At 43.6% G+C, this 25681-nt stretch overlaps 1 protein-coding gene across 1 annotated transcript; it reads right to left on the reverse strand.

The window, feature by feature from the left end:
- On the reverse strand, positions 1-21528 carry ZKSCAN2 (zinc finger with KRAB and SCAN domains 2). Its single transcript, XM_064362588.1, has 7 exons — positions 20823-21528; positions 19312-19498; positions 16318-16409; positions 15525-15651; positions 9771-10454; positions 6807-7277; positions 1-3734 (listed from the first exon to the last, which is right to left on the reverse strand). Exons 1-7 carry the CDS (start codon positions 21219-21221, stop codon positions 2812-2814), a joined length of 2883 nt encoding a protein of 960 aa, XP_064218658.1. The 5' UTR covers positions 21222-21528; the 3' UTR covers positions 1-2811.
- Between the last annotated feature and the right edge of the window lie 4153 nt (positions 21529-25681).

Raw genomic sequence — 25681 nt, forward strand, 5'->3', positions numbered from 1 at the left:
TTGGTCTAGAATGGTGGGTAGGCCTTCTATTTCTTCAGAACAAAGTTCATCAAAAGTCCAGACAGCCCGTTTACAATTAGGAAAAGCAGTAGGGGAACTCAAATTCCGCCTCAGCTTGCTCCCAGGCATATGAGAATTAAATAGAATTAGTTTGTCCCACTAGAGAAGGAATGTGTCGTGTCTTGACCCTTTCCTGCCACTGGGGAAGGCTGACGTGAAGGTACAGAATATGATTCTGGGCAACTTAGCAAAATTCTTCTGCAAGTGAAAGTGATGTTCTCATGACTGAGCTCCTGGCCTTTTATAACGGCCATAGTGTAAGTGGCCCTACCTTTTGCTGTGATGCTTCCTCTATCAAACTGTGAGTTTCTTGAGTCCAGGCACCATGCCCCTTTGTTCCTTTTTTTTTTTTTTTTTGAGACAGAGTCTTGCTCTGTCACCAGGCTGGAGTGTAGTGGCATAATCTTGGCTCACTTCAACCTCCGCCTCCCAGGATCAAGTGATTCTCCTGCGCCAGCCTCTCAAGCAGCTGGGATTACAAGCCTCCACCACCACACTTGGCTGATTTTTGTATTTTTTTAGTAGAGACAGGGTTTCATCTTGTTGCTCAGGATGGTCTTGATCTCTTGACCTCATGATCTTCCTGCCTCAGCCTCCCAAAGTGCTGGGATTACAGGCATGAGCCACCACAGCTGGCCCCCTTCATTCCTTTTTGTATCCCTCACTGTGGCTAGAACATGGCCTTACATGTAACAGTGCTTCATATTTATGAATAAGTCATCTACTTTCCTGAATCATGCTTCAATATAATATCAATCCTGTGTACATATTACTAAGTGGTGATTTCTATTAATGTGCATCTTCGCTAAAGCTGGAATTCCAGAACATCTACACAATATAAACACAAGCCCACTGGCACCACACACATCTTACTGTGTTAGGCACACTACCAACATGGAACTGCATTTAGCATTAGAAATCTGTAATTTAGACGACACAGAAAAATCAACCTATTGAGATGTGATCATAACATTTCCAACAAACATAAATCAGAAACATTTAGCAATGTTTACCTGAGTCACCTGCCTTCCAACAGGCCACACCCTATTCTGGCACCATAAATTTTTTTCTACAGTGCCTATCCTCCTAGGTACTTTGATGAACAAGTTTCAAAAGATTGAAACATACTGAAAGGAAAAATGTCATCTCCAGATGGCTTCAAATAAGAGCATTTGACAAGAAAGGGAGAGATAAGAGCAAAATAATCACCTACAAACAGCCCTGACTGGTTCTCTTTCCACTCAACTTGTGATTTCTCCCTTGCCAAAGCAAAGCCACCCCGGGTTACCTATATACTAAGGGAATAAATGTCACTGGCTCCATCCTGAAGCAACTGCCCCCGGAAAATCAAATTCCTAGGTTTCATCTGTAACTTCAAAAGTGAAGTAACCATCCCCCATCAGAAATTTTCCTTCAGTGTTTACTGGGTTACTGCAGGGGGTTCTCAAAGAGATTTTTCAGATGAACAGGTAAATGAGGAAAACAAAGAGTGTTCTGGGTTTCTGGATTCAAGTTTTTAAAAATGTTCCCACTTTTCATCCAGTGAGCTCTAGAATTGTGTGACTTGGGGAGCTACAGTTAGGTTTCTGATGTGGAGAACAGGGACTAGAAGCCTCAGGAATAGAGACTGGGAGATTTAACAGCAGGCCCTGAGAGCGCCGGTCTGAACTGAGGTGGCTCTCTGATCTACAGCAGGCCAAAGAAGTTCAATCAGTCTTAGAAATGTTTCAGGTGTCTATTACCTCTTCCCTATTCCCTTAAAGTTTTAGAAACACTATTAAAATATTATACTGCAGCAGGGTGGTGGGAGGTACAAAATATCCCAACATACCAGTCATGTTCTAGATAAGAGCCAGAGAAGTCAGAGGATAGAACTAGAAAGTATCTGAAATTTTGCTTTGCTTTAGTAAGACATACCATGAACAGGTCTCCTATTCCATCTGAGAAGGGCACAGTAATTCAGAAGAGGCCAGCAGGAGCACCCAGAGCAACTGAGAGGTAAGTGCAGGGCTATAAGAAACAGTACAAGGACCTGGGATTACTTATAGGCCAGAGAAGCAGCAGCCAAGGGGACTGAAGTCTTCAAGTACAGAAAAGGATGAGGGGTGAAGAACTGCTTCTCATCTCCATGGAGGGCAAGGCATTAGTAACAGGATTTTAGTGACAATACAGGGATTCTGCCCTAGCTACTTGGATCAACTTCTTGACATGAAAAAAGGTACACTGTAACAGACTTCTGAGGAAAGCTATAAAATCTTCACTCTTCTTTTGTGGATATCTCCAAAACCAAGATGGATTTGATGTAGTTCTGATTAGACTCCTCAAAGTTCTACCCAAATGTGAGAATCTTATCAAGTTGCATCCAGGATCTCATGGAGTAGGTAACAACAACAAAAAAACTTTTGGCATTTTTTATATCCTTGAAAACAACTGTCAACCACATGGAAGCATCTTGAATGTTGCCAAACTTAGCAATCTAGTAGCAGTGGCCTCAACATACTGAAGAGTATTTCATTTTAAACTCAGAAAATGTATCTTTTCCACATTCTTAAAGGAGAAGCTGAGACACAGAAGAAGAGGAACAGACTGATCAAGTTAGAGGCAGAGGTGAGAACAGGATGAAAATGTCTAGTTTATTTACATTCTCAAGTTTATCTTGGGAATTACACTCCATAGCTAAGAAAAAATTGCTTCCAAGAATGAGATTAGGGTAGGATGGCTAAAGGGGCATTTAGGAAGAGAAGATCATCATCAAAAAGTTTTCCTAAATTCATCAGTCTTTCCCTTATGTGGGTTCTCAGGGCAATACAGAGATGGAGGGTGCGGCAGAGGCTTTTCTCTCACATGAACTTCCCGGTGTTTGGTAAGAACAGAACTCTTACTGAAACGTTTGCCACACTGAGCACATCCATAAGGCTTCTCTCCAGTGTGTATTCTCCGATGTTCTCGAAATCTTGTACAGTTATTGAAACTTTTTTCACAGTCCACACATTTGTAGGGATTCTCCCCAGTGTGGACTCTCCGGTGGGCACTGAAATGAGAACTGTTGGTGAAGCTTTTCCCACACTCTCCACACTGATAGGGCTTCTCACCAGTGTGGGTTCTCTGATGTATAATAAGACTAGAGCTTTGACTAAAGCATTTTCCACACTCTCCGCATCTGTAGGGTTTCTCTCCTGTGTGGATTCTCTGGTGGGCACCAAAATTTGATGAGTCATTAAAGCTTTTCCCACAGTCAAGACATTTAAAAGGTTTTTCTCCTGTGTGGATTCTTTGGTGCCTGATCAGGCTCCTGCTTCTACCAAAGCTCTTCCCACAGACACCACACTTGTAAGGATTCTCCTTGTGGTGGGTCATCCGGCACATCAGACGAGCACTCCTTCCAAAGCTTTCTCCGTATTTGAGAAGTCTGTAGGGTCTCTTCCCCACAAAAGGCCTCTGATGCACAACGGCTTTCCCTAAATCTCTAGGCTGAGACATCAGCTTTCCCTGTCTAATTCCTTGAAGATTTTCCCATTGTCTTCCTGAGATGCATTCCCTTTTACGATATTTGCTGGGGTCGGTATTCTGGGAAACAACTCTTTTAGACTTTTCTATTAATGCCCTATGCTGTTCCATGTCCTTATATACTATCTGTGTTGGGTCCTCCTTGATGCTACTTCCAATTTCAAAATCTGAAAAAACAAAAGACAATACAAATTTCATACAAGTCTGATATTAACATCAACAACCTGGCCCGCAAGACTTGATCAGTTATGATCTCCATACACTTCTCTAGTCTCAGATCCTGTGACTCTTCCTTGATTCATTCTACTGTATTTCTTTCCATTCATAAACAGGCCAATAACAGCCAGTACAGAGTAGGCCTTCAGAAATGTTTCCTGCATTATAATCCAAGCCATGATTCCCCATCCATATCCCAACTGACATGGGGGCAACCTGGCTTATCTCCCTGAAGTTCACTCTAATTCATCCTACTTTCATTATTTCACCTCTATACTAAAGTATACTACACCGCACTGGTCTTTAGATTCTGACCAAGTCCAAGTTCCTTGAGAGACTTGAGGAACTAAATTTCTCTATGTATCTAATCATATCCCCATCAAGAATGCTTTTTTCTCAAATGTTCTTCTTTCTTTGTTTTTCAGGCTGTCCCATAAACCACACTAACTGAAATCTTAATTCTCACTGTCCCCCAAATCGGAATTATTTTCTCACTCTTTTCATCTACATTCCACGTTCACTATAAAGTACATCTTGGATCTAGATTTTCTGTGAAGTTTTCTGGACAGAGAGCATGACATGGTAAGAGACAAGCTTTGGAATTACACAGTTCTGGATCTGGTCCCATCTTGGTCAGTTACTAACTTTTATTATCGAAAATTCAAACACACAGAACAGTCCGGAGAACAGTATGCATAAAAAGCTCCCACGAACCACTTAACTACATTTAACTACGACCTATGCATGGCCAAGCCCATTTCATTTCTGCTCCCTCCACCCAGACTACTTTGAAGCCATTTCTAGACATCACATTATTTCATCCATAAACATTTCACAAACTGTGCAGCTTAGGCTCAATCCAGGCTGATTTGATTACCAAACCCTTATTCTTAAGCATCTGCTCTCCTGCCTTGTTTCTATTGCCAGTTTCAACATTACTTTTCTTCTACACATTCAGTGGGAACCACAGATAACTCTCAATCCCAAGTGGGGAAGCATGGAATGGGGAGAGGAGGGCAGCCATCAATCTAATCACTTAAATAAAAAGCCCTAATGATTCCATCTTTCACTTATTAGTACTTTTTTTTGTCACCCAGGTTGGAGTGCAGTGGCATGATCATAGCTCACTGAAGCCTTGCCCTCCCAGGCTCAAGTGATGCTCCAACCTCAGCCCCCCAAGTTGCTGGGATTACAGAAGCACACCACCACACCCAGCTAACTTTTTAGTTTTTGTAGAGATGGGGTCTATGTTGCCCTGGCTGGTCTCAAATTCCTGTGCTCAAGTGATCCTCCCACCTTGGCCTCTCAAAGTGTTAGGATTACAGGTGTGTGCCACCACACCTGGCCTGTCAGTACTTCTTTTGAAGTTTTCTGATTGAGTCCAACATTGTTCTGGGATTTGGAGGAAGACACAGTCCAGCAGTTGGCTCAGAGGAGCTTGATAATTTGATGATAGGTCTGGAGCTCACCTTAAAAACGATTCACAAGGACTTTGTTTCCAGAGTTATTAAAGCCATGATTCTATAGGACTTAATTCAAGCCTTCATACATAATTTCCCATATTTATACTAAACTAGAGTCACTTGCTTCAATAAACTAGTCCTGAATTATCCCACATACTCATTCAACTGATTCCTGGGGGCTTAATGTAGTATTATGGGAAGGTGGAGCTCCTGTCCTACAGGTTGGGAGGTAAGAGAGAATTTGGACATGGAGATATGTAGAGCCAAAGACATTCAAGGTAGAGGGAACATCACAAGCTAACATCTGATGTGAAAGGGCTTGAGGTGTGTTGGAAGTATCCAGTAGTTTTGCTTTGAATAAACATAGGGTTGAGGAAGAAAATACTAACATGTAGGCTAGAGGAGTAAGATGAACTCAGATCAAAAATGGCTGTGAAATCTTAGTAAAAGTATGGGTGGGGAAAACTGGTTTGGAGGCTTTTACAACAGTCTAGGCAAGAGAGAGAGAACACTGAACTAGACAGTGGCTAATGGTAACTGAAGAGGGGACAGATAGATGTGACAGTCTACAACAGTTGACAAAATATGTCATCTGCATGGATGTTAAAATGATGAGCAAGAAGGTGTCAAGATCATCTCTAAAGTTTTCAGTCTGGATGAGGGCAGGAGACCACAGGGAAGAACCATGGTGTGTTAAGGAAGAGGGTGATGTTAGTTTTGAACACCTTAAGCCTGAGTTACTAGTGAGAGGCCCACAAAGGCATAAGTCAGTGGGAAACATGCAGGTGGAGCTCAGGACCAGAATAGTCTCTCACGTTGTCTCTGCCTATCTTTTTTTGTCTTGCACACGATACATAACTGTAAAATGTTATTGTTTTGTGCTTACTGACACACTTCTTTCATTCAAGTTTTTTCTCATGTGTAATTCCAAGTTTTTCTTCCCCATGGTATTTCCAGGAGATACAAAACACTGTCTGACCCATACCGACAAAAACCAAGGCTGAGATCCCAAGGACTGAGTTATTCCAATGTGAGTTTCTCCTTTGGATAGAAGAACTATGAGAACAGGAACTGTTTGTTTGTTTTTTTCAGATGGAGTCTTACTCTGCTGCCCAGGCTGGAGGGCAGTGGCACAATCTTGGCTCACTGCAAACTGTGCCTCTGGGGTTCAAGTGATTTTCCTGCCTCAGCCTCCTGAGTAGCTGGGATTATAGGTGCCCACCACCATGCCTGGCTAGTTTTTCTATTTTTAGTAGAGACAGGGTTTCACCATGTTGGCCAGGCTGGCCTTGAACTCCTGACCCCAGGTGACCCACCTGCCTCAGCCTCCCAAAGTGTTGGGGTTACAGGTGTAAGCCATCATGACCGGCCAGGAACTGTTTTATTCATTACTATATCCCCTGTTCTTCAAGTAGCACAGGCACTCAAATATTTGTTGAATCAAAGAATATTCATGAGCTATGGCCAAGATATACTGATTTTTCAGTAAATAACACTCCTCTTTTAGACTAAAACTCCTTGGTTTTGCACCTTACCATTTGGGCTCTGCAGCAGACCCACCTGGATGTCCCTGGAATTCTGGCTCTTGTACAATTTCCTCCTCGCTCATTCTCTCACTGCAAGAGTCTTCTATTACTGCGTCCTGTGAGGTCTCTTCAGGTTCCCAGCCTGTAGGTTCCTGGGGTTCAACCTCAATACCCTCTCTTTCTTGCCTTGAAGGTGATGGGACTTCTTCTGGGGTGCTGGGGGAAGAAGCAGGTGCCCGAGAGTTAATCAGGGCATCCATCTCCTTGTAGAATGCACAGGACTCTAGCATGTGGCCATTTTTCACCTTGCGGTAACTCTTCTGAAGACTTTTGAACTTGGTTCGGCACTGTTCTGGTGTCCGAAGGAAGCCACACTCTCGAAGTTGTTCAGCTACAGCCCCATATAATTTGCTCTTCCGATGACAGGCTTGAAGTGCTTCGTAAAACCGAGTCTCACGGAGGATATCGAGAAAAGTCTTGGTTTCTTCATAGCCCCAGTGCACACCTGCCATTCGGGAATAAGTTTCACAATATAAGAAAGAAAAAAAGTCTGTAACCTCTATACTATATGCATTACAAAAATGTAGAGGTAAAAAAAATCTCATTCACAGTGGCAATAGGAACTACCATATGCCTAGGAATAAGCTTTGCAAGAAATGAGAAAGTCTGTATAAAAATGTGCAATATCATAAAACTAGAAAAAAATGATGAGACACTGTTTATAAATAGGAAGACTCAAATAGTACGGATACCATTTCTCATATGACTCTATAGTCAAAATCCCAATCGGATTTTTAAAATCGAAATCAGTAAACTAATCTCAAAGCTTATTTGGAAGAATAAAAATGCAGTCCCCCAAATCTGCCACTACTATGGTGATTAACTAAATGATTTAGTTCTCTAAAAATGCCTTTCCAAAGTGGTTAAGAATAATGACTAGAAATACAGAAAATTAGCTGGGCATGGTGGCGTGTGCCTGTAATCCCAGCTACTCAGGAGGCTGAGGCAGGAAAATTGCCTGAACCCAGGAGGTGGAGGTTGCGGTGAGCCGAGATCGCGCCATTGCACTCCAGCCTGGGTAACATGAGCGAAACTCCGCCTCAAAAAAAAAAAAAAAAAAAAAAAAAGAATAATGACTAGAACTTCCAATGGGAACTTTCCCCTCAAATTTCCTAGCACTCCTGTAACCAGTCTTCCTTGAAGAGCAGAACTATGTTCAGAGTGGTTTTTCGATGTCATTGAGTGTTCTACTTTGAGATCAAATGATCTGCAAGACGAAATTATGTTCTGCATTTATAGCAGAATAAAACTTCTCAGGGCATGTCTAAATATAATTTGTAAGACATGCTTTTTGTATGTTTTTGTAATCTATAGTGGGAAAAATCTCTATCCTCTATCTTACTAGGTGGTCTCTTCCAGGCCTATGACTGGATTCCCATATTTGAGACCTCCCCAAGAGTCCCAGCCTCATGCTTATGGATTTTCTGATTGGTGAGACCTGTCTAGGCATAATGCTTCTTCCCATCTTAGCAGATGTTTATTTTTTATTTTTTTAGACAGAATCTCACTCTCTTGCCAAGGCTGGACTGCAGTGGCATGATCATGGCTCACTGAAGCCTTAACTCCTGGGCTCAAGCGATCCTCTCACTTCAGCCTCCAGAGTAGCTGGGACTACAGAAGTGTGCCACCACACTTGGCTGTTTTATTTTTTGTAGAGACCGAGTCTTGCTGTGTTGCCCAGGCTGCTCTCGAACTCCTGGCCTCAAGGTGGCCTACCAGCTCAGTCTCCTGAAGTGCTAGAATTACAGGTATGAACCGCTGCATCCAGCCAGTTTCTTTTGAACAGGGATAGTCATGACTATGTTCCTTAGCCTGATTTAGTTTTTCATTCTATGTAAGAATATATAGGCTGGGTGTGGTGGCTCATACCTGCAATCCCAGCATTTTGGGTGGCCAAGGTGGGCAGATCATTTGAGGTTAGGCGTTTGAGACCAGCCAGGTGTGGCTAAGTTTTGGTGATGTTGGGCACCTGTAAGCATAGCTACTCAGGAGGCTGAGGCAGGAGAATTGCTTGAACCCATGCAGAAGGCAGAGGCTGCAGTGAGCTGAGATTGTGCCACTGCACTACAGCCTGGGCAACAGAGTGAGACACTGTCCCCCTCCAAAAAAAAAGAATTTATCTCTAGCTGGAGTAAAGAAACATTACTAATAACAGTAATACCAGGCAATGCCATATTGTATTTTAGTATTTTCACAGTGTCTTCATTTATATGATCCTATTAAACACTAATAACAACCCTACGAGGTATTCTTTGTCATAATTTACAGATGAGAAAATAGAAACTCAAAGTAGTTAAGTGATGTGTCTACTGTCACACAGTTATTAACTGGTGATTTAATTCTGCATGTCTGAGTCACAAAATATTTAATACCAGTTTTCTTTTACATGTTCTCTGCCTTTTTAATTTTAATGTCTCTGTATTATATCTAAGATGGATCTCTTATAAGCAATTAATGTCTGATAATCTTCCATCTGACTAATCTATTTTGTATTCTTTTTTCAGGAAAAAAAGTTTGTTTCATTTTTGACTCTCTTTGAACCTGTTACATAATTTTTTACTGGTTATTTTAGATAATGTAATAATGCCCATTTGACTAATTATAATCCAATAAAATTGATTGCTTTATGCCAATTATCAGATAATAATAGATCCTAAGAACCCTTTAACTCCAATTATCTTCCTTCCACAAAGACCCAAATACTCAAAATCCATGCTGTGCTGTAAAGTGAAAATAACTCCTCCATGGCTGCTTGGAGCTGTCACTCTGATGCACTGGGGGCAGCACCTGAGAGCACTTCAGTTATGTGGCCACTGGACAGTGAAAGTGGCGTGGTGTGTGTGACAGCACCACCCGGGTTTAGTCACTTCTGGTCTACTCCTTTTTCCACAAGACCACACATCTGTTTTCTTACCAGATAAAAAAGCACAATTCTTACCACTTAGGTTCTGAAACAAGACAGGGGCACCACGGATTTCAGACTTGCGGATAAATTCAACACCTATTTCATCACCATCAGAATCTTCTGCGGCTTCCTCCTCCTCCACCAAGCTGATGTGTTCCTTAGCTCTGATGGCAATTCTCTTCAGTCTAGGGAGTGGTATCATCTCCTTTGGCTTATCAGTGGATGAAGCATGGGCTGTGGGGTTCAACAGAGCATCCATGTCCTCAAAGAAGGCGCAGGGTTCTAGCATGTGGCCATTTCTCACCTTTCGATAGCTTTTCTGGAGACTTTTGAACTTGGTTCGACACTGTTCTGGGGTTCGAAGGAAGCCACATTCTCGCAACCACTCAGCCACAGCACCATATACCTGGCTATTTCGGGGACAGGCTTGAAGTGTTTCATAAAAGCGAGACTCTTTGAGAATTGCCAGGAAAGTCTTTGTTTCCTCATAGCTCCAATGCACACCTGCTATCTTCTCATCTTCTAAACCCCACTGCTGCTGCTCTCTCCATGTTTTTCCTGCACTCCTTGCAGGGACCTGAATAGTATGAACTGACTTTTCCTTGATGTAGTTGCTTCGTAGGGTACTTCTCTTATTAGAGGAATGCAGACCTAGAGTCCATGGCTCCTTTCTCTGTTCCAACCGGGTTATCCTGTTAGATGTAGACACTGTACTTCCTGTAGTAAAATAAATATATTTCATGGAAGATACAGAAGTCATTACTGCATGCCTCAATCTTCTGCTGTCGCATGCTCTCCTGGGCTGCTTGTTCACAACCAAACCTTCCTCAACTATGACACTGCTTTACTTTTACATGACTTCCTTGGTACAAACGTCTACTAACTTACACTATTATTTTACTTCTCATGTATGTACCATTTCTTTTCTTACCTAGTTCTTACAGGAAAGCTTTTAAGGGTAAGAATATATATATTTAACCTTTGATTCTCTCTCAGTGGGTAACACTGTGTTAGGTTCAGGGTATGCTCCTACTCAGTTATTTGTTAGTTATAAAATAAAGCATATCTCTTCCCCACAACCCCTCCATGCCCACGCCAACATCCATATACATATACATACTGGTACTGTAAGAGATGAGAAGTCAAGAATTTTTTGATATTACAAAGCTATAGCAATCAAGACAGTATGGCACTGGCATGAAAACAGACACAAAGACCAGTGGAACAGAATAGAAATCCATGCATATATGGCTAAATAAACTTTAACAGAGTGCCAAGAACACATCACTGGGAAAAGGTCATCTTTTCAATAAATGGTGCTGGGAAAACCGAATATCCAGATGCAAAAGAAACTGGACCCCTGTCTTACATGAGTCACAAAAATGAACTCAAAATGGATTAAGCCTTAAATGTAAGACCTGAAACCATAAATATCCTAGAAGAAAACACAGGGGATAAAGCTGCTTGATACGGGTCTTGGTAATAATTTTTTTGGATATGACATCAAAGCATAGGCAATGAAAGCAAAAATAAATGAATGGGACTACATCAAACTACAAAGCTTCTGTACAGCAAAAAAACCTAATCCAAAACAACAACAACAACAACAATAACAACAAAACAGTCAACAAAGTGATGAAACAATCTATGGAATAGAAGGTTTGCAAACCACTTATCTGCTACGGGGTCATTATCTAAAATACACAAGGAACTCCTACAATTCAGTAGCAAAGCAACAACAACTAAACAAATTATCTCATTAAAAAATAAGCAAAGGACATGAATAGACATTTTCCCAAAGAAGACATACAAATGGCAAATAGGTACATGAAAAGGTATTCAACACCACTAATCATCAGGGAAATGCAAACCAAAGCCACAATGAGATACCACCTTTCAGAATGGCTGTCATCAAGGGGACAAAAATAAGCAGTGTTGGTGAGAAGAAAATGAAACCTCTGAATACTGTTGGCAGGGCTGTGAATTGGGAAGAGTCATCATGGAAAACAGTGCAGAGGTTCCACAGAAAACTAAAAACAGAATTACCATATGATCCAGTAATCCTGCTACTGAGCATATATGCAAAGGAATTAAAATCAGTATGCCAAAGAGGCACTACCATGTTCACTGCAGCATTATTCATATATAGCTAAGATATGGAAACAACCAGGAGGCTGAATGGATAAAGAAAATGTGTTCTAGGCGGGGTGCAGTGGCTCACACCTGTAATCCTGGCACTTTGGGAGGCTGAGGAGGGCGGATTATGAGGTCAGGAGTTTGAGACCAGCCTGGCCAACACAGTGAAACCCTGTCTCTACTACACCACAAAAAATTAGCTGGGCGTAGTGGAGGGCACCTGTAATCCAGCGACTTGGGAGGCTGAGGCAGGAGAATCACTTGAACCCGGGAGGTAGAGGTTGCAGTGACCTGAGATCGCGCCACTGCACTGTAGCCTCGGTGACAGTGCAAGACTCCATCTCAAAAAAAAAAAAAAATGTGGTCTATATACACAATGGAATACTATTCCACCTTAAAAACGAAGAAAATTCTGCCTTTTGCAACAATGTGGATGGAGGACATTACGTTAACTAAGGTAAGCCATACACAGAAAAGACATATATCACATGATCTCACTTTTTTGGCGGAATCTAAAAGTCCAACTAATAGAAGTAGAGAGTAGAAGGTAGTTACCAGAAGCTGGGGGAGGAGAAGGGAGGATGGGGAAAGTAGAGATTTGATCAAAGGGTGCAAAATTTCAGTTAGATGGAAGGAATAAACTTTAGTAATATAGAGTAGTGACTATAACATGTAATAATGCTTTGTCTATTTCAAAATTGCTAAAAGAGTAGATTTAGTTTTTGAGAGAGTCTCACTCTGTTGCTCAGGCTGGAGTGCAGTGGCACAATCTCGACTCGCTGTAACCTCTGCCTTCTGGGTTCAAGTGATTCTCCTGCCTCAGCCTCCAAGTAGCTGGGATTACAGATGCCTGCCACCACACCTGGCTAATTTTTGAATTTTTAGTAGAGAAGGCATTTTGCCACATTTGCTAGGCTGGTCTCAAACTCCTGACCTCAGGTGATCTGCCTGCCTCAGCCTTCCAAAGTGCTGGGATGACAGGTGTGAGCCACTGTAACTGGCCTAAAAGAGTAGATTTTAAATATTTTCACCATGAGAAAATAAGTATGTGAGGTGATGGGGTTTGTTTTTTTTTTGAGACAAAGTCTTGCTCTGTCGTCCAGGCTGGAGTACAGTGGCTCGATCTCAGCTCACTGCAACTTCCACGTCTTGGGTTCAAGTGATTCTCCTGCCTCAGCCTCCTGAGTATGTGGGACGTGGTTTCACTATGTTGGCCAGGTTGTTCTCGAACTCCTAACCTCAGGCGATCCACCTGCCTCGGCCTCCCAAAGTGCTGGGATTACAGATGTGAGACACTGTACCTGGCTGAGGTGATGGATTTGTTAATTAGCTTGATTTAGCAACTCCTCAATGTGAACATGTATCAAAACATCACACTGTACCCCATAAACATATATAATTATTATTTGTCAATTAAAAAAAGACAAATGATAACAAGGTTGTGGAGAAAAGGGAATCCTTGTGTACTGCTGGTGGGAAGGTAAGCAGGTACAGCCATTATGGAAAACATTAGGAAGACTCCTCAAAAAATCAGAACTACAATATGATCCAGCAATCCCATTTATATTATACAACCCAAGGAGAAAAAATCAGCATCTCGAAGAGACAGCTGCACTCCTGTGTTCACTGCAGCATTATTCACAAGAGTCCAGACAGGGAAACAACCCAAGTATCTGCTGACGAATGAATGAATATTGAAGTGTGAAAATACAGGAAAAAAATATAATGGAGTACTAGTCAGTCATAAAAAAGGAGGAGGCCGGGCACAGTGACTCATGCCTGTAATCCCAGAACTTTGGGAGGCCGAGGTGGGTGGATCACAAGGTCAGGAGTTTGAGACCAGCCTGACCAACATGGTGAAACGCTGTTTCTGCTAAAAATACAAAAATTAGCCAGGTCTGGTGGCAGGCGCCTGTAGTCCCAGCTACTCAGGAGGTCGAGGCAGGAGAATTGCTTGAATCTGGGAGGTGGTCGTTGCAGTGAGCTGAGATTGCGCCACTGCACTCCAGCCTGGGTGACAGAGCAAGACTCCATCTCAAAACAAAAATAAGAAGGAAATTATGCCATTTGTGACAACACAGATGAACTTGGCGGGCACTGTGCTAAGTGAAGTAAACCAGACAGAGGAAGACTAATATGATCTCACATGTGGAATCTAAAATCCTGAGCTTGCAGAGAGTGAGAAGAGAATAGTGGTTGCCAGGGGCTTGAGTAAGGGGAGATACTGGTCAAAGGGTACAAGCTTTTGGTTATAAGATTAATAAATTCTAATTATACACCACGATGGTTATAGTTAATCATGCTATAGTGTATACTTGAAGTTTACTAAGAGAGTAGATCTTAAATGTTCTCAACACACATGTACACAACTATGTAAGGTGATGGATGTGTTAGCTCAAATGTAATTATTTTACAACGTATATGTACATAAAATCAAGTTGTAATATGACATTCTTAAATATACACAATTTTATTTGCACATATATATGTAGATATATTTTTTTGTCTTTTTTTTTTGAGACAGAGTTTCACTCTTGTTGTCCAGGCTTGAGTGCAATGGTGTGATCTTGGCTCATCGCAACCTCCGCCTCCTGGGTTCAAGCTATTCTCCTGCCTTAGCCTTCCAAGTCCCAGGTAGCTGAGATTACAGGCATGTGCCACGATGCCCAGCTAATTTTGTATTTTTAGTAGAGATGGGGTTTCACCATGTTGGTCAGGCTTGTGCTGAAATCCTGACCTTGGGCGATCTGCCTGCTTTGGCCCCGCAAAGTGCTAGGATTACAGGCGTGAGCCACTGCACCTGGCCTTATTTGCATATATTTAATAAATATTAAATTTATTTGTACCCCAATAAAGCTGAAAAAAAATTTGGCAGAAAAACCTAATTTTCAAACAAAAACTTACAGGAACCCACAAATACATATATCAAAGAAATAAAATCCAGTTGTTTTGCTTAAGGAGGTTGTGGGTGGGGGAAAAAAAGCCTTATAACTTATTATAGCTTTGTGGTCCTGAGATACATCAAAGATGTCTTTCTCCTCAAAAGAGACTGAAAGCCACTCTTCCATTACATGAAGGGGAAAAATAATCTGTGACTTCACATTTGAAAAATTATTGGTACAGATATATTTTCATAAATATTTATTGAAAACAGAATATTTCATTAATAAAATATTTCATTAATTTTAAAAAAAGAACTTCTGGAGACATTTTGGTAAGGTTAATAGGAAAGAGTTGTTACGAATAGAAAGCAAATTGAGAATTTGCTAGCTTACGATACAAAAGAGATGAACATGTTGTAAATTTGAATCCTAGCTACGTTGCTTACTTTCCTTTTTGACCAGGGAAAGTTTTTTAAGCTCTCTAAGCCTCAGTTTCCTAGGGAATAATACCATTCACTGTACTATCCCATTTTATAGAATACAAATATGATAGTCATTTGTAACTCCTCTCTAATGTCTTAATCACTAAATTATGATTTTTTTACTGGAAGAAGGAATGGGTGAGGGAAGAGAACCTGACTAAGTGATTACACTAGACAATCCTTAGAGATCCTTTAAGTGTTAACATTTATACCTATCTTCTAATCAGTAGAAATGAATATATTAGAAAGCCCCAAGTCTTTTATTTGGAAAGGGAAGGAGTCCTTACCCAGGGAGACCATGTTCCCAACGTTCTCCTTCCTGAAATCCCGGTAGAGGCCCCTGTGGACAGGAATCTGATGCACACTCTTTTTGTAGGAAAAGCCTCTTGCCACGTGGACATCTTTCACAGCTTCCTGTAACGACACTAACACCAATGACTACCAAGATAACTGCACAGATCTTCAAAGGATGAACAATCATGGATGAGGCAGAGAGGGACCCTGAAGAAGAACTGAAATCAAGGAACAAGTGGATAGTATGAGCCAAATAAAGCAGAAGATAAAGAATCATAAAATGACAAGATAAGCAAGATGATCCAGCAAGAAGTCTCATTACTCAGAAGACTGAGTCTCATCTTTTCGGGAAAAGGAATAAAGGGGAAAAAGTCTCTTGTCGGGAGTATAAAAATCTGAGGACAGTGAAGGCACAGAAAGGCATTGTGCTAAACACCGTAGTAAGGAAGGCCAGAGAAGATAATTACGGCCAGGCATGGTGCCTTACACCTGTAATCCCAGCACTTTTGGAGGCCAAGGCGAGCAGGTCACTTGAGGTCAGGAGTTTGAGATCAGCCTGACCAACATGGTGAAACACCATCTTTACTAAAAATACTAAAACTTAGCTGGGTGCGGTGGCATGCATTTGTGGTCCCAGCTACTCAGGAGTCTGAGACAAGAGAATCGCTTGAACTTGGGAGGTGAAGGTGGTTGCAGTGAGCTGAGATAGCACCACTGTACTCCAGCGTGGGTGAGAGGGTGAGACTTCATCTCAAAAAAAAAAAAAAAAAGACAATTACAATGTACCTGGGACCCACTAGGAAGCCGTGTGGTTGTCACTTCCTGATCTAGGATGTTCCATTCATCAGCAAGGTCAGGAACCCAGGGAGAAGGCCGAGCTGTAAGAATAGAAAGAAATGATTAGCATTCTTTGACCCTTTAACTCATGTGGTTTCTTTTTAAGAGATGAGTATGTATTGAAACACCAGCAAATATAAATTGACCATTTTCTCTGTGAGTTCAGAACAATGCCCAAAACCACAGTACCCTAAAGCTGGTGATCACAACCTTGACTGCTTTCTGGGGGGTAAGCAGGTAAAGTACAAGATTGAAGGGGGCCAGGAAAGGACTGTAGGAACTGGAGAGCACATATTTGATTGAAAGGGCACAGCCAGTGCTCAGGTCCTGCTCATGTTTCAGTGTTAGACTATGGCTCTGGTACAGCCAGAGCTTCTCCTTTTTTCTTTCTTTCTTGAGGCAGGGTCTGGCTCTGCTGTGCAGGCTGGGGTGCCACGGTGTGACCATAGTTCACTGAAGCCTCCAACTCCGAGATTCAGGTGATCCTCCCAAAGTGCTGGGATTACAGGTGTAAGCCATGGCACTCGACCCTACTTTTTTTCCAGAGAAGCTAGAAATCTAAACTTTATGTGAAATCTCAGAAGTCTTAAACTTTGATAATTAAAAACAAACACAAAACCCTCAAACAGAAACTCTTTGTAGGGGTAACAGTCTGACTTGGCATGCAAGTTACCAGCTTGCAATCTCTAGTATAAATGAATCCCCTAAGAGTGAATATTGTCCTAAGAAATGAGCATATAGATAGATACATGGTAATGGACACTATAGGCAAACACACCCCTCCAAGGGTGGAAGAAAGATATATAAATTTATATATAGCACAATCTGTGGTCTAATTTCTTCCCTGGAACATCTTAGGAAAACATCAAGAATAACTATCACTTGTGACCAGCAACTCAAAAGCTTGCTCCACTACTTTCTACAGAAGGAAATTAAGTCATTTCCTTGGAAACATTGTATTCCCTGAGGCACACATGGCTGAAATTATGGAGTTTCCTTAAATTCACCTTTCTGAGGTATCTAGCCCTCAAATTTTGTCCTTCATTCCCCCAATTAGTATTCAACTTTTCCACTTTCGGAATTCCTTATCACTCTGGGATGGCAAAACCCAGAAACAGCGTGAATAGGTATTTAGCAGACTTAAGCTTATCAGGTAAAGTCGCTGGGGCCATCTAATCCATGTGAACAAGGGAGCTTTGATGCTAATGAACACACTCTGGGTGATTCATAAACCACGAACATTTGCAATGCATTCCATCATAATATGAATTTGGGGAGGCATAAAAAAGTAGAGTATAGTAAGTAGTTCCACATCTTGCCTCTCAGTAAAAGGCTGTATAAGTCAGACAAACTTGAGGTTTAAAAATAATTGTGCCATTCTGGGAAAAAGGAAACTAACATTTATTGAGCACTATTTTGCACTGGCTCCTTTACGCTGCCTCATTTAATCTCCACTAATGGCCTTGCTATTTCCCTTTTAGAGATGAGAGGACCGGGTGTGGAGAGGCTCACACCCGTAATCCCAGCACTTTGGGAGGCCAAGGCAGGCAGATCACTTGCGGTCAGGAGTTCAAGACCAGCCTGGCCAACATGGTGAAACCCCGTTTCTACTAAAAATACAAAAATTAGCCGGGCGTGATGGCACATGCCTGTAATCCCAGCTACTTGGGAGACTGAGGCACGAGAATCGCCTGAACCCAGGAGGTGGAGGTTGTGGTGAGCCAAGATCATGCTACTGCACTCCAGCCTGGGTGACAGAGCAAGCCTCCACCTCAGAGGAAAAATAAAGAAAAATAAAGATGAGCGAATGGAAAGTTTGAGAAGTATCCTGACCAAGGCCACACAGATAAAAAATGGCAGAGCTTGGTTCTGAATCTAGGTTGGTCTGGGTCCTTTTCATATTATTTGCCTAAGATCACAGAGAAAGGGTAGCAGAGACAAGATGTAAGACTTTTGACAGAAGGTCCAGTGATCTTTCCATTCTTCTCTTTAAGTCTGAGATGAAGCCACACTTCAAGAGATGGAGAGATCACTGTGGACTGAGAAGGACAGCATATTCATTTCCTAGTATTGGACCTCATTCATTAATGTGCAGGGCAGCTATGAATGTCAGTGGTCCCTTCTCTGTGAAGACTTAATGTTTATCTCTCTTGTATGCCACTTCTGTGATGCCTTGAGTCAAATTTTGAATACAAATGTCTTGTTCCCTTCCAAAAGGCTTTTTGACTTTATATATAGTCAGCCAAGAGCACATATACATGGCAGGACTAAAAAACACAAGATGATTGTAGAATGCAGACCTTATTTAATTTATTTTTTTTTTAAGAGAAATGGGTTTGTCTCGTTATATTGCCCAGGCTGATCTTGAACTCCTGGTTTCAAGAGCTCCTCCTGCCTTGGCCTCCCAAAGTGTTGGGATTACAGAGTGGGCCACTGTGCCCAGCCATGGAGAGTTTAAATAACACCACAAGATCTCAAAGTTGGCCCAGGCAATCTAAGTTTCCCCAGTTTGGATTTATTTATTTATTTATTTTTTTGAGACAGAGTCTCACTCTGTCACCCAGGCTGAAAATACAGTGGTGTGATCATGGCTCACTGAAGCCTCAGCCTCCTGTGCTCAAGCAATCCTCCTGCCTCAGCCTCCTGAATAGCTGAGACCAGGTGAATAGGTGTATGCCCTCACACCCTGCTAATTTTTTTTTGCAATTTTGTAGAGACTGGGTTTTCCCATGTTGCCCAGGCTCACCTTCCATCTTTAAGATCCGTTTTTACTTACATTGCACATGTTCCTAATTCTTGAAGTGAATGAAGCCTTTCTTCTTCAATACTCTTATTTCAAATATGTATCTAGGGGGCCCTCCACTGAGCATTCACAGCGTTGGGGGTACCGTAGAAATCTGCCCCAGCTTCTGCACTGGGTATGCTCCGAGTCTTCCTTCTTACCATTCTTGGGTAACGGCCGATGTTCTCGCTTTCGGTTCAGCTGTTCCTGGTGTCCTGAGTGGAGGCTTCCAGCTTCCTCCCGAGACACCACCCTGGATTGGGTCTCTACCTGTTCTGGCTGGAAGTCTGCCACCTCCCACACTGCTCCAAGTGGGGAGTGCTTCTCTGGGTGCACAGGGCTGCTGACCTGGGAAATGAAGTCAATACCATAAGGAGTAAAACAGGCCCACATCAGGGCAAAATTCTCCCAGGAAAGACATCAAAGAAGGACAGAACGTGAGAAGAAATGAAAATTCCACTCTATTCCCAATGGAGTCGCTGAGAGCACTGGGCTGAGTACTGTCCAGCAGTCTGCATATAAGGGAACAGAAGAGTATTCTTCTTTTTCTTTTTGAGGCAGAGTTTCACTCTTGTTGCCCAGGATGGAGTGCAATGGCACGATCTCGGCTCACTGCAACCTCTGCCTCCCAGGTTCAAGCAATTCTCCTGGCTCAACCTCCCAAGTAGCTGGGATTATAGGTATGCACCAACATGCCCGGCTAATTTCGTATTTTTTTTTTAATAGAGATGGGGTTTCAGACTGGTCTTGAACTCCTGACCTCAGGGGATCAACCCGCCTCTGTCTCCCAAAGTGCTGGGATTACAGGCATGAGCCACCAGGCCTGGCCAAAAATAGTCTTTATTACTAAACAGAGGGGGAAATCTGTCAGGAGTGAAAGACAGAGCCTCCTTGTTGTTAGAATAGATATTTCACTCCTTATGTCTGTTAAATTCGCAGAGAAGTAAAAGTTACCAAGACATGAATATGTTCACTAGTGAACTGAAAACTTATTTAATCCCCATATCTTGTCTATCCCTGACCAACACAGCAACCTGCCGATATAGATCTATACACAATGCAAGTCCAGTGCAAGGTGAAACTGCAAATCTTGCAAATGCTGCAGGATTCCACGAGATTCATGAAAGGGAGGTTGAAGAACAACTAGAAGGGCATGCAAGCCACTGAGAAATGAAGATGTGGCAGTTAGACTGGAGAAAAGTGACAGAAATGATGGCATGAGAGCACTTCAGAAGACACTGAGTGGTACAGTAAATGCTTGGAGAGGGCTCTGGGATGACAGATGATGTCTTTTTTTTTAAGGGGGAGCAGAATAGCCTTTTTTGATCAAAATGTATAAGTGAACCTCTGTGAAGCAAAACGATATTGTTCTCTCATATTGTTTTGTTGCAAACATGCCAAAGATGAAATCAAATGCTTAGGTGAAAAATGTTGGGTTCCAATTGCAAGATAATATTTCAACCAAAGCTTTTGTTTTTGTATTTCATTTGCATTTGAAATTCCGATCCTCTTTTAAGTAGATTCACTTAAAAGTGAAAAGACCTCCCTTAAAGGGTCTTTTATTAGTACGATTTATCTTTCTCTGAAGAGCACTTGTCTGCAATACATCCCCACCCACGTCTTTCCCCTTCCCTTTTTTCTAAGTACAAAAATGTGGAAAATCCTCTCTCACCTGCTGCCTTAGTCTTCCAGTCTCTTTCTCCAAATGCACTACCAGGGCCACAGCTTCCTCTCCACTTTGCGGACACTGCTTCTGTGCCCAAGCCTGAATCTTCTCAGGTAAAATGGTGAGAAACTGCTCAATCACCAGCAGCTCAAGTATCTGCTCCTTGGAACGCATTTCTGGCTTCAGCCACCGGCAGCAAAGTTCCCAGAGTTTACTGAAAGCTTCATGCGGTCCAGTCACATCCTCGTAACAGAATTGCCTGAAGCATTTGCGGAAGGTCTCGGAGCTATCCGACCCTTCCAGAATGGGCTCTGATGCCCACTCGGGGTCCTTTTCCATCTTCATTATTAGGCATCCCTCAACCTCCAGGGGTGCGTCGATCTGAGAGTCGAGGGCTACAGCCATGCTGCAGCCCAGGGGTCAACTTCACGTCTAGCTCAAGGTAGGGGCTCAAAGAAGACTCCAGGCGCTTTCTACTTAATGTTCCTGGGAGTGTGGTAAGATAGTAAAAACGGCCGGGTCAGCAGGAACAGGGTACTTCAGGCTGATTAATCAAATCCATCCCAGGCCCTTGAAAAGGTGAATGTATACCCTAAGATGCAAAAGCCCAGCCTCTTCTCCAAACAAGATGTGACCCCGCAATGTGGTTTTCCGGGATGCATCCCTTTTAGTGCAAAGTCGAAACCGGGAGGCTGGAAGACGGAGAAAAATGAAGCTGGTTAAGGAAAGGATGGGAGGAGGCGGACAGCGGGCCGGGAGGGGGTGTGTCCGCTACCCCGCGGTTGGGCTCCGAGAGGCTAGGCCCCGAGTGGGTGGGGCCGGATGTGCAGGCCCCGCCCGGTGCCGGGTTTCGGGCTCGGGTCACGGCCGCACGCCCAGGCCGCTGCGGAGGCCGCTGCGGTTGGCGCTGGGAGTCGGCGGTGTCCGAAAGCGGCACCGGGCTCTTCGAGCCCACGGCGACCCCGACAGTCCTCAGGAAACCTGCGCCCGCCGAGGAAAGGCTGCAAAAACCGTTCCCCCAGGAGCGCAGAGAAGCCGCGGGCCGAAGCCAGACCTCGCAGCGGGGCGGCGGCCAGCTCCTCGCGTTCGGCCTTGTCCACTGGGCCCGCGGAGAGCGCGGGGTGCGCTGGGAGCTGCGGCCACGCATGCGCTGCCCGCCACCGAGCGCCGCGGGGCCCGCGAGAGGCGTCCTCGCGGGCGAGGGGCTGGTGCCGGGGGAGGGTGTGTGTGGGGGGGTGTGGACTCTCGCGAGAGCATGCGGCGCGGCAACTTGGCTCTGAAGGACTTGAGGACTGTGGAGGGGCGCGGAGGGTCCTCCCTGGGCGGAGGGACACAGAGGGACTCGAGGGCACCGGCCGTCGCAGACAGTAGAACAGCACGGGAGTGGGAGGCGAGTCCCGCTTCAGGCGGAAATCCTGAGGTGGAGGAGCCCCCGTCACCGATGCCTGGCTGCAGGGGAAAGAGGGCACGGGAGCGTGGACTTGTGTGTCTGGCGGAGGGACACTGCGTTCGGGCGGAGGGATCTGTGTCTATTCCCGGTCCGGGGATGCGCTCCAGAGCGGCGCGGGTTCTTTCCCTTGCGGAGGCACACGGCGCGCCCTCGTTCCTGCCTTGCGGAAGGATCTGTGCGTGGTCCCAGGCGTTTCCCTGCGCGGCCTCAGCCCTGGGGCTTCTTGTTGCATCTGGCGTTGGGAAGGTCGACGTGGCCGACCCTGATCAGAAGGGGTCAGAGGGGTCTCGGGGTCAGGGTTCAGGGTTCAGCCAGCCAGTTCCCAGCTTGCTGCTCTTGGTCCCGAAATCATTGAGCCGGCGGTCTCTCTCTTGAGCACCTACTATGTGCCATGTTGCTTTTAGGCACTTGGCAGAGGCAACAGTGTCACCAGGGGATGCTGGTTACCCTCAAAGCGGCTCTTGTCTGTCCAGTGTTGCAGACCCAGGGCAGTGCAGCCTTCTTCATTCATTGGTCATGGAACTGGAGAAGGGGAGCGTAGCTTGCAAATCAACCTCTCAGCCCTTGAAAACTGGGAAGTTACAGGTAGGAGCCTGTTTTGACGAAAAGTAAAACTCTGTAAAATATTTGAAGAGGTTTATTCTGAGCCAAATAGGAGTGACCATGGCCCATGACACAGCCCTCAGGAGGGTCCTGAGAACATGTGCCCAAGGTGGTTGGGGTGCAGCTTGGTTTTATACGTTTTAGGGAGACATGAGACATCAATCAGATACATTTAAGAAATACATTGGTTTGGTCCAGAAAGACGAGACTACCTAAGGGGGAGGGGGCTTCCCGGATACAGGTAAATTTATAAAATTTTCTAGTTGACATTTGGTTGAGTTTGTCTGAAGACCTGGGATTGATAGAAATAAAATGTTCAGGTTAAGATAAAAGACAGTGGAGACCAGGGTTCTTTTGAAGGCTTATGGTGGCTTCCCTTAGAGATAATAGATGACAAATGTTTCCTATTCAGATCTTCAAAAGGTGTTAGACTTTTAGTTAATCTCTTTAGGATTGAGAGGGTCTGGAGGAAAAAGATCTAGAGCTATGTTAATAGATGTTCTTTAAAGATACGTATTTTCCCCCACAAAGGACAGCTTTTGGGGTAAAATGCTGTCCTTTTTGTGGGAAATTGCAAAACATGGCAAAGAAGCATGTTTTGGGGTAAAATATTTTGACCTTCTTCTTTGTCATGTAGCGTTATGCCAGAGTCAGATTGGAAAGCAAGTCACATATAGGAGCAAATAAAACCCATCTGATGAGAACTTATGTTTTGTAGAGGCATGACTCCCCAGATCCCTTAGATAGAAATTTGGGCAAGATTTAAAAAATCAGAGCTTAGGCTGGGCACGGTGGTTGGTGCCTGTAATCCCAGCATATTGGGAGGCCAAGGCAGGTGGATCACTTGAGGTCAGAAGTTCGAGACCAGCTTGGCCACCATGGTGATACCCCATTCTACTAAAAATGAAAAAAATTAGCTGGGCATGGTGACGCATGCCTGTGATTCCAGCTACTCGGTAGGATGAGGTATGAGAATCGCTTGAATCCGGGAGGCAGTGGTCACAGTGAGCAGAGATCATGCCATTGCACTCCAGCTTGGGTGACAAAGTGAGACTGTGTCAAAAACAAACAAAACAGAAAAATACAATAAAATCAGAGCTTAGTCCTCAGGTGTCCTTAATGAAAGGACAGGGTATTGAGAGCAAGTTGAGGAGGCAGAGGTCAGAGGAATGCTTTAGCCCAGGAATTGGAGACCAGCTTGGGCAACATGGCAAGACCCTATCTCTAAAAAAATAAGAAGAACATGTTTTTTATTGAAAAGGGAGGTAGAATTTCCTGGAATCAAGAAGCTGCCTCTTTTTTTGTCCTTTTTTGGTCTCTTCAGGTAATTAAGGTGATTGTCAACTGTCATAGCACCAGTGGGAATGTCATCTAGTACTGAAGTTGGATTATAATGAAGCTAGACGTTCTTCAGAGGTGGAGTAAGCTAAGAAGGAACCTATGACTACAGACATCCTATTTTCTAAAAATAAGCAGAGTTAAAGCTGAGTAGGAATTTAGCTATGTCATGGAGGCATTCCATTGGGCTACAAAAGCCAGGTAGGCGTCCAGCTAAGTCCCCAGGCACTGCAATGGGTAACAGCAGTAGTGACTCTATGTTAGAGAAGAGCTTTCTTGAGTATAATTATTATTTTGCCTGAGTTTGTAAATTATTCACTAGAAACAGCCTCAGAAAAAAACAAGACCTTCTTCAACAGATAGAACAGACCTGCAGCTCCATGGCCCCTGCAGAATCTAGTCACAAGGCATTGACCAAAAAAGTAATGATTAACTGCCCATCTGAGACTATGCATGATTCACAAGAATTTTGTTGTTGTTGTTTTTTGAGACAGTCTCGCTCTGTCATCCATTCTGGAGTGCAGTGATCTTGGTTCACTGCAGCCTCTGTCTCCCGGGTTCAAGCAGTTCTCCTGCCTCAGCCTCCTAAGTAGCTGGGACTACAGGTGTGAGTCACCACGCCTGGCTCATTTTTGGTAGGGATGGGGTTTTACCATGTTGGCCAGGATGGTCTTGAACTCCTGACCTCAGGTTATCTACCTGCCTCAGCCTCCCAAATTGTTGGGATTATACGGGTGAGCCACCGTGCCTGGCCCACAAGAATGTTTTGATCATTATTTTCCCGAATTTCCCTTAAAATCCCTGGATCTAGAGGCACAACGAGAAAGGTGGTCTTTGAACGCTAGTGCACTGCCTTTTGCAGGGTGCTGGTTTCTCGAATAAAGCTGGCACAACGAGAAAGGTGGTCTTTGAATGCTAGTGCACTGCCTTTTGCAGGGTGCTGGTTTCTCGAATAAAGCTAACTTTGCTTTCACCAAAGTTTGTCTTTTGAGTTTTTGGCTTTCAGGTGATGAGTGGCCTGGACTCCAGTTCAGCTACATATATGTCACTGGGCAAAACAAAAATCCTTATTCTGGGAGGTAGATAGCTTATTAGAAAACACACCCTAATCACTTCTTTCCCAAATGTTAGTTAAAATTGAGTCAATTTTAGCAGCCCCAGAATCTTAGGGTACCATGTACATAGCAGTACATAGCAGGCATTAGGTGAGGGTGGGGCAGAGAGAATCAGTGGGGCACCTCGTATATGCCAGGGGTTGTATGAGCATCTTTACATAACTCATTTTTCTTTCTAAATAATACTTATTGAGGACCTATTTTATGCCAGGTATGGTGGGAGGTAGGGAGCAAAAGCAGGATCCTTCCCATTATTGAGTTTTCAGACTGGTGGGAGAGGCAGGCATTAATCAGGTAATCCACAAACTAATGTACAGTTGTAAGGGAGATGGGTGCCACCAAGAAGAGAGACATGGCGC

This window comes from Aotus nancymaae, unplaced genomic scaffold (assembly GCF_030222135.1).
Source record: "Aotus nancymaae isolate 86718 unplaced genomic scaffold, 86718_ANA_hifiasm-v0.15.2.pri h1tg000049l, whole genome shotgun sequence".
NCBI lineage: Eukaryota > Metazoa > Chordata > Mammalia > Primates > Aotidae > Aotus > Aotus nancymaae.

Excerpts from the sequence above, each read along its gene's own strand:
- ZKSCAN2 (XM_064362588.1), bottom strand. The coding sequence starts at position 21,221 with ATGGCTGTAGCCCTCGACTCTCAGATCGACGCACCCCTGGAGGTTGAG. Across the intron at positions 16,410-19,311 it reads TCGGCCGTTACCCAAGAATG|CTCGGCCTTCTCCCTGGGTT; the intron begins GTAAGAAGGAAG and ends CTATTCTTACAG. Across the intron at positions 15,652-16,317 it reads GGCTTCCTAGTGGGTCCCAG|GAAGCTGTGAAAGATGTCCA; the intron begins GTACATTGTAAT and ends GTGTCGTTACAG.